Source organism: Cottoperca gobio, chromosome 11 (assembly GCF_900634415.1).
Source record: "Cottoperca gobio chromosome 11, fCotGob3.1, whole genome shotgun sequence".
NCBI classification, from domain to species: Eukaryota; Metazoa; Chordata; class Actinopteri; order Perciformes; family Bovichtidae; genus Cottoperca; species Cottoperca gobio.
The window spans coordinates 13,572,034-13,581,775 of record NC_041365.1 but is presented as its reverse complement, the minus strand read 5'-3'; the positions used below and the strand labels follow the sequence as shown (position 1 = coordinate 13,581,775).

At 41.2% G+C, this 9,742-nt stretch overlaps 1 protein-coding gene across 1 annotated transcript; it reads left to right on the top strand.

Moving 5' to 3' along the window:
• Positions 1–796: 796 nt before the first annotated feature.
• On the top strand, positions 797–9,554 carry LOC115015592 (glyceraldehyde-3-phosphate dehydrogenase-like). The gene is made up of 12 exons (XM_029443051.1): positions 797–900; positions 1,244–1,292; positions 4,448–4,547; positions 4,911–5,020; positions 5,133–5,223; positions 5,592–5,707; positions 6,049–6,130; positions 6,544–6,695; positions 7,461–7,539; positions 8,016–8,099; positions 8,503–8,600; positions 9,013–9,554. The coding sequence occupies exons 2-12, from the start codon at positions 1,270–1,272 to the stop codon at positions 9,080–9,082; spliced, it is 1,005 nt and encodes a 334-aa protein (XP_029298911.1). The 5' UTR covers positions 797–900; positions 1,244–1,269; the 3' UTR covers positions 9,083–9,554.
• The last annotated feature ends 188 nt before the right edge of the window (positions 9,555–9,742 follow it).

The following is a 9,742-nucleotide window of genomic DNA, read 5'->3' as shown; positions in this document are numbered from 1 at the left end:
AAGTGTTGTGTTGTCAATAACTTTTATTTCTTAATCAATGGTGCTAAAACTAATTGGTTGCTTGTAGCAGCTAAATGGGGAGTTTGTGAGAATAATGCAGCTACAGTGATAGATGTGTGTTGTGAAATAAAGCCCAAATAATATAAATATAATATGATCAAATAAATTAATAAGTACATACATTACTAAATAATAATTAGACAAATAGGGCAGAGCCAGTTATGTGATTGGTTGTCCACTCATTTAAACCGAAGCATAACCTTTATGGGTATTATTGTTTCATTCATGTTATTTATTTACTTACTTTTTTTTTACAAATAGCAAATATATGTTTAGGATCATTTAGAAGAAAGTGTCATTATTACATAGTACTTTATATACAATATCTATAGAAAGATTGCTAACATCAGCCACCTGAGGCTGTAACAGCAACATAATATTTAACAAGGTGAGGTTTGAATTCATCACTTTACTTTTTAAATGAATTAGAAATCTCAAACCACCACCGAGGAACAGTGTGATACTTAGCTTTTGTCGCTTAGCAACTCCATTGTTTACCCTCTGCACTGGAACTACTTTCTTGTCGGAGGTTTGATCTTTTTCAGAAAATAGGCCATTAAAAACACATAATGTCGAAAAAGGAAATTAAGCAGTCAGATTGATTTTACTGGAACTCGGATAAATGTGTGTCTTTTGAATATAGAAAGTGCAGAAACACCTGTGAACCTCTTTTCTCCTGGTTTAAATAATCTCTGACAAGCAGCTGCACGCGACCTTGAAATTCTGAAAGGGGCGTGCCCGGCGTCGCGTGGCGGGGATAAAAATCGGTGGCACCTAAACTCGTCCCCTGCTCTCTCTTCTCCCCCTGAGGACACACCGTCTGAGGCGCATTCACAAACGGTACATTTATATATTCTCCTTTTCACTTCGACTAAAGTTGTCAAAATGTTTGAATTGTGCGCGTTAAACTCTGATTATTATTTTTTTTTACGACAAACTGTCAATAAACTGAGTTTTTTTGAGTCCTTATGGTCTGTTGACCTGATCTCCGTCTTCTAAGTGATTTGCTTGCTGCTTTTAAAGTTTTAAATCGGTTAAAATGTCTACGTGTTTAGTCTAATTTTGTAAGTTTGGACATGCGTTTTCTGTATTCCTTTTTGCAGCTTCATACCTTTCCATGGTGCCCCTTTTTGTGTCGTTTATATACATTACATGTGTCTTAACCGTGTATGTTCCCTTTCAGTGAGGACTAAGACCATATCAGACAAAATGGTGAAGATTGGAATCAATGGGTGAGTTGGTGCTTTTTATTTAGATTCTAGTCACTCAGAAAAACTCATCTACAGTTTTTGCCTTTGTGTGTGTGTAGTGCTGTCCTCTGGCATGGGTTAGTCTTCAGGACAGACTTGGATTAGTTTTCATTAGGCGATCTAGTGCATAAGAATCACTGATTATGCAAAGCTCTCCAAAGGGCAGTAGATTGTGTATGGCACTGGAAAACTTTAAATGGGATGTAGAAGACTCAGATCCGTAAGCAGTATGTGCAAACCAATAAGGTGGCTTTTATTAATACACATGAATGAAATGGGAGGAAATACAACTTTCAATACATTTAACTTTTCTTGGTAGGAGTATTTGAGGGGCAATGAGCTTCTAGGCCGCATGTATAAAAATAAAAACACTGTCTGCTGCATCCAAAATCCACAAGTTTACCCTCTTCCATGTCTGAAGAACCGTGACACTATGGTATCCTGTAGGCCCATTGGGTGGGGACTTGGAGGTGTCTGTGCTGACAGAACCTGACAGAAACACAACCTCTCTGGTTATCTGGACTTTTTTAAAGCCACTTTTCCAGTTCAGAAGAATGTGATAAGAGGGCAAGCGTAGAACATTTTTCACTAATATTATAAGCATCGGGTAGCTGAGTGTATATTTCTTAATAATAAAATGTTTTCCCCTTTTATTTGAGACTCTTTCTTTGTCTAAATGCTGTTTGTGATGGACAGGACCCTTCTATTCTCTGGCTATTTATAGTACAGTGGTGTTGTGTTGTCACGGTTGGCATCCCCTCTTCTTCCACACCCGCATTCAGACCCTCAATCCCCTTCTGTCTATCGCTGCCCTCCTCAGCTGTCACATTCCTTTTCATTCTCCCCTCGTCTATTTTTAACCCTCTAACCTTTCTGCTGAAGTTCAGAGATCATCCGGCCGGCGGTTTCTAGGCGCTGCTCACACCAGGAGATCACCAGTGAAACGTTTCCTCCTCCTCTGTGAAGCAGCTGCTGTCGAGCTGCAGGGAGATTTAGCTCCGTGATTCTGGCCTCACCCCAAAGCCCACACTGGGCCTCAGAAACAGAAGATGGGCTCTGGTCCATTTTGGCCTTCTGGCTGCTTGGTGGCTTCCCAAAACAAACATTGTGAAACTCTAATGTCCACTGACACTCATGTCATTCTTCCTGTAAAGGAAGGCAGAAATGTAGACAATGAGGTTTTATCACTGACAAACTCGTTTGCATGTTCTCCCATTAATCGCCCCCTGCAAAGATATGCAAGAAAACTGCTGCTGCGCATGAGCAAGGCAGAACAGTAGTTGGTCCTCTGACCTCTGACCTGTGGCTGTCCACTGCTACTAAATGGTCTGCATGGTTTAAAAATAGTTTAAAGCATTTATATAGTGTCAGTAATTCACCAGATTTATTTTTCTACTTTTTGAAATGCCTAAATCTTGAGACTAGACTCGAGTGCAAACCTCAGATAATTCTCCAAATCAAAAAAAGCATTAACTTAATTAACTTTAAAAAATGAAAATACAATCACTGACCTTCCATCGTCAGTTTTAACCTCCAGGTGCACTTTGACATTTCTATCTTAGATGGAGACAAGGGCTCTTATTTAGGTGTGTGATTGTCTGTCACAGGGTTTAGTTTCAAACGGTCCCATGGTAACTTGCAGTAGGTATATAATGTGAGTGCTGGAGATGTGATGTTACATAACGGGACTCAGTCAGCGCTGAACATGAACAGATTGTATACCACACAGTGGAGCCCCCCCCCTCACTGCTTCAACCTGCTGTCCGCTTGATTATTATACATAGAAACTTCCTGCTTCACCAAAAAGTCCTATAAGCTGTTATTGTTATGGCAACACAGAGGGCTGCAGCTATCGCTTTATATTAGTATTCAATCTGATAAAGAACGCTTACTCAGCGTTAAAGAATTTGCATGATCTTTAGTAATGGAGTTACTTGAGTCTCCGCAGGAAATGTTTTGACTCTAGCGACGCAATGATTTCTGGGACATTTACAAGTCATGCTGGCAGTTTCACACAATCTGAATAATTGCAGTTGTGTAGAAGTCATTTACACACGTACAGTGTTGACTGAGGTTAGTTCAACCTGCCTGGTTCAGTACTTATTTTCACTGAAAAGTACTTTCTGCGAGACTACAGCAGCCTCGTCTGTGCTCTGAAAGGTTGTACATTATGTTCATAATAGATTTCTGTTGTATGGACAAACTAATGTCACCATCAGAGCTTTGTTATGTGGCAACTCTTCTCTCTGTACTTCTGACTGAATTCATTTATTTGCATGAAAGCGCTCAGGCATAGTCAGTCAGACCGTTGCAAAGAAGCAAAACCAAATGAGCTTTTAGGATCATCTCCTTTTCAAAGACATAATTAAAAGTTGGAGGATGTATTAACAATGCAGAGTTGAGAACTGTGTAATTTCTTCCTTAACTGACCTTTAAAACATCACCTGCCTTAGGCTAATGCTAAAGTCACTTCAGTCTATACAATATTCTCTTAATCCATAGTGGGCAGTTCTCCTGCAGTACATTTTATTTTCCTGTGGTTAATGTGTGACCTTCTTTAAAAGTCAATCTGTGTCTGGGAGGTAACATCGCCCTTGTCCACACGTCTGCTTCCTCCTGTAAGTTGAAGGATGTTGGAGATTTCTCCTCTGATGATCACTCATTATCAGAGCGCTACTGTCTCATCTTCCAGTGAAGTGGTTAAAATAAGTGTCCTAACGGCTCCGTCTGCTCCGCTCTCCAGTGTCAGGCCTCTCGCTGTTTGACCTGCTGTGACTGCAGCCATATTAGGCGTAAACAGGCTTTCGGCTGCCGGTGCCAACCATTGTTATCTTCAGTCAAGGTTGGCGGGCCTTGTAGGGCCTGCTGTCCTTCGCTGTGACTGTCTTATTAGCTGGCTTTCAGTGCCACCTGCTGGCAAGAGAGGGACAATGTGGCGTGAGGTGTATGAAGCAGTGTTGCACAAAAGCTGCTCTAAAATAAAAGGTTTTTAAATGATTTAGTTTTTACTTGATACTTTGTTCTTTAATCCATGTTGGATGTCTGGTTGTCTCTGAATTCTCTAAACTGTAAAATAAAATGGTGTTTACACACTGCCCCCGCTGTGATTTTGCTGACTACATCCTTCTGAAATTCAGATTTGGACGTATTGGTCGTCTGGTGACCCGCGCCGCCGCCTCAGGAGGCAAGGTCGAGGTGGTGGCCATCAACGACCCCTTCATCGATCTGGACTACATGGTGAGAGGACTGCCGGTTTTGTTTTTCCAAATGCTTAAAGATCATTTTATAATTCTCAAAGTTAATTTTGGTCATGTTTAGTGAAATATGGGCGCGCATGATCCTGTAAACTAATGGCACGTTAAAGGCGGTCAAGTTTAGTAAGATTAGTCTGCAAATACATCTTTGGGTAATGAGGAGTTGCAAAATGATTGGTTTTAAAGCTTTAAGCGAGCTAAAGGTTTGAAAGCCGACATGTTGCAGCTACACAATGATTTAAAGACCCTATTTGTTTTTTATTCTAATGGGTATTTTACTGTGAGATGCAGGTGCTAATACTTTTGTTTTTAAATGTTCCTCTCATCCCATCTTCCCCTCCTGCAGGTTTACATGTTCAAGTACGACTCCACTCACGGTGTGTGGAAGCACGGAGAGGTGAAGGCCGAGGGCGGCAAGCTGGTCATCGGCAACATGAGCATCATGGTCTTCCACGAGTATGCACACTTTTAGATTTACATTTTTTAACACGGCATATTATCAGCTTAACCTTTGAGTCTGTTTCAGCGCAGACTAACCTCTTGTGTGTTGTGTGATGTATTTAAACAGGAGGGACCCCGCCAACATCAAGTGGAGCGACGCGGGAGCTGACTATGTTGTGGAGTCCACCGGCGTGTTTACCACCATCGAAAAAGCCTCTGTAAGTTTAACAACTGCCAGGGAGATGATAAGAATGGATAGTTTCAGCAAAAAAACATGAAATGGTTGTTCAAAAAGATTATTGAAGTAAATATTCACATGTTTGTCAGTAACAGAAGTCTGTATAAACTTCTCTGTATTTAATCTATTTTCAGATTTTATGTTCTTTTAATATAATTTGTGCTCCATTACTGCAAACTGTAGGTGAAATATTACCCTGAAAAGATATAATGTAGTATATTGTTTTATTCTGGGGCATTAATGGAGCTACAAATGACTTGTATAGAAATAATGACTCATTTTAAAGCTCCGTCATGTCGGTCTCATTTGACATTAATTTCCCGACCTTTGACCTCTGTGTCCCTCTAGGCTCACCTGAAGGGCGGTGCTAAGAGGGTGGTGATCTCCGCTCCCAGCGCTGACGCTCCAATGTTCGTCATGGGCGTCAACCACGAGAAGTACGACAACTCCATGACGGTGGTCAGGTGAGTCGCCGCCGATTCCAAATCTAATCGGTTACTTTTCCGATACAGTAGATTGGTTTACTTTGTCTGTTTTTAAAGTTGTAGTCTGTTTTAGTTTATGCTTTATTACCTTTTATAGTTTTAACAGATTGATAATCAGAAGTGAGAAGTCCTGTCGGTGTGACGCAGCAGGTTAAGTGTTAGCAAACTTGGCAACAACACATGTGAACATTTGGATGCTTTTCAATGCTCTGCCAATGACAAACCAAGATCATCTCTTAACATATACTGAGTGTCTGCACTTCTGGTATAAGTAATGCCTTAACTTTGCATAGGTAACATATAGTCCCTTGTCTCCATAGCAACGCTTCCTGCACAACAAACTGCCTGGCTCCCCTCGCCAAGGTCATCAACGATAACTTTGGCATCGTTGAGGGTCTCATGGTAAACAACTCAGACATTTTAATAATTAAGATTACTACATTAGAGCATTTAAGGATAAATGGAAAAGAGCTTGAACGTTTGAAAATTGAAGTAATTTATCGATTCCTTTTATGAATAACTTTCTAATTGTATTGACGTCACTAACAAATGTTGACTACAATTTATCAGAGGGATTCCCTGTGATGACATTACTTTGTCTGACCAGCAGCCATAAAGCGAAGGGAAAAACAAACATTTATGAAGATGAAACTAGCAAATGTGTTTCTTACTTGACTAAAATGCTCTGATATGGTAGAATAGTTTGTTGCTACAACAGCATTGCCTAATTCATAGGATGTAATCTAAACAATTTTATTCAACACATAAATCACAAATCTGTCTCCTAATGCTGCCCTCTGCTGCCTCTCCTCCAGAGCACAATCCACGCCATCACCGCCACACAGAAGACCGTTGATGGTCCCTCTGGTAAACTGTGGAGGGACGGACGTGGTGCCTCCCAGAACATCATCCCCGCCTCCACCGGAGCTGCCAAGGCCGTGAGCAAGGTCGTCCCCGAGCTGAACGGGTACGATTCACATGATTTCTATTTAGGGCTGTGACCAGGGTTATTGTGAAGTGGAAAATATGTTGTAAGATGAAACTATTAAGAGAAAAGTACAGATAAGGCCATGTAAAAAAAGCTATAGAATATCACTACTGAAAAATGGAGACTGCATACATTTTCGGCAACTCTCGTGACATTGAAGCACAGAAATTGAACGGACTTGACATTCCAGAAGAATTGCTCCACATGACTTTAATATTGCAGTCGATCAAATGCTATCTAACCAAGCTCTTCAGCTCCGGTCTGATAACCACTGGGGTCAGTATGATTGAGAGAGGAGTGTGGTAGTAAAAGAGTACTCGAGTTGATTCTCTAATCAAAATATTTCAACCTTACGGCCTTTTCTACAGTTCTCCAACCATACATTTCATATGTATATGTAGCTACATACTTCTGAGACATTATGGATGGCCCTAACAAAAACCTGAATAACTGAAACTAGCAAAGTCACTCTGAAAACTAACTCAACTCTAAACTGAAATTAGGTGAAAACTAATTGAAATTATAAAAGTATCAGAACCTTTTGACTTGAGTAAGCAGATCCACATTCAGCCAGAGGACATTGTGTCACCAAGCAGTGCTGTTTACCAGCTGAGCTTGACCTCTGAGCTTTATGGAGGAGATGATTGAGAAGAGATCAAGGGGAATAAAACGCAACTAAAATCATCTAACGAATGCGTTTTGATGTTTGTACTCCGTATCTGATTGTTGACTGTCTTCTTACAGAAAACTGACCGGTATGGCTTTCCGTGTCCCCACCCCCAACGTCTCCGTCGTTGATCTGACCGTCCGTCTGGAGAAACCCGTAAGTATCACCTAACCTTTTATAATGTATAAAAGCTTCACTCTGGAACCAATATACAGCTGATGATTAACCTTTTGTTTTACTGTAAATGTGGGGTTGATGGGGAAGAAAATCTTGCGCTCGACCTTCCACTGAATCAAGACTTATCTTTTACTCGTAGCCGTCCGTCGTTTTGAGACATAACACTGTTATTGGTGGTGATGGTCTAGTGGTACGGCTTCCAAAGACAACACCAGAGTTCAATACCAGGCTGCCACCATTGTGCCCCTGAGCAAGGCACTTAACCCCGAGTTGCTCCAGGGAGACTGTCCCTGTAGTCAGCTCACTGTAAGTCGCTCTGGATAAGAGCGTCTGCTGAATGACCTGTAATGTTATTTAGACTCGCACTTTATAATAAACACTTAAAATCTAGCTGCCACTTTTAAAACCCACATTGAACCCTCAGTTTAAATGAGTTGATGCGTCTCGTCCTTCAGGCAAAGTACGACGACATCAAGAAGGTGATCAAGGCCGCTGCTGAGGGACCCATGAAGGGAATTCTGGGATACACCGAGGACCAGGTACAGAAAACAAATGTCTACATTTTATCTACATTGTATGAACAAGTGTCAGATATTATATTTATGCGAGTTTGTGTAAAGCCATACACGAGCCACTAGATGTCAGCAAATCTATAATAACATGGCAGATCAAGGTGTCCGTGCAACTTAAACTGATGAAGTATCTCTAAAGTTAAAAACAAATCCACTGAATTTATAATCTAAAAAGCCAAATATGCAGATATTTGCACATTCAATCATTCATGCCTGTGTTGCTGCAGGTCCTGCCTGCTGCCCCTCATGTGTCCAGAATCACAAATGACATCCTGCAGCTTTATCTAGTTTCTTACAGTCTATGTGAACAGCTCTATATTTACTGCACCGCTGCATGTACAAACAGTTGCGTCTGCCTCTTTCTGCTCAGGTTGTGTCTACAGACTTCAACAGCGATCCTCGCTCCTCCATCTTTGACGCCAGCGCCGGCATTGCACTCAACGACCACTTTGTCAAGCTGGTTTCATGGTGAGCGAACAGTTTGCAGCGTAGCAGGTTCATTAATGTCTCTGAACACTGATCAGCTGAGGATGCCCTGTGTGAATTAAAGTGTGTGTGTGTGTGTGTATACAGGGAGAAGTTCTTATTAACTGCACAGGTGTTCTGCTGAGTGAGTACTCGGGTCATCTGGTAGCTTTGTCGCCACAAAGAAATTTTCCATGTCAACAAAAGAAGATGCTTTTTTTCATCCTTTGGGAAATGTGCTCTTCATGTTGTATCTTTACAAGGACGAGCATTTAAACAGCCCATTTTTATCATGCAAAACAACAATCTATCTATAATCCATGCTCATCTCTGATGGGACATATTTTTCCAATCAGTAATATCCCATATTTCCCACTCTCTGTAACCTCAATCTCTGTTCCCGGTTTGTCTGCAGGTACGACAACGAGTTCGGCTACAGCAACCGTGTGTGCGACCTGGTCCTGCACATGTTCTCCAAGGAGTAAAGTCTTGACTCATCGTTCCTTCCCATGATTCCCTCATACTTCACTGATGCTGTAAATGTATGCTGTGCCATCTGCCCCCAGGAGCAAACCGCTTCTGACAAACTGCTACGTCTAGATGATTATGATAATAACACGTTTGTATATGATCACCTCTGCTCTGTCCAGCAGTGAAGGCTGCACTAAGCAGTGTTTGTAGAAACTGAAATGTATTGTACTGAATGGGCTTGTTGCACACTGGCTCCTTTGCACTTGACATGATAATAAAGTCCTCAGTTTGTGGAAAGATATGCAGTGTTATGATTTTATTTTGTACTCCCTGTGATTTAGTGTGTGTATACCTGCCTATCTCTAGATAATGGGTCTGCTATTCATTGAATTGAATGTGTTCCTGGTGTCTACCCATATGCTGGTACATAAGCTTTCAAATAAAGGTAAATAGTGTTGTCTTAAACGACACACAAAATCTTAATTACTCAGGTTTGACTTTGTCTGAATACCCCAAAATAAAGACGGGTGACAAATATTCAAACGGTGAGCAGTTCCAGCTAGAACCTGTTAACGCTGTTAAATTAGTCCTGCCCAGACAAGTGACATTGAGTCTGGTGCGGCATATGAAATTAATTTCTGGGAGAACAGCCAACATCTAGTTGGGCAGTTACT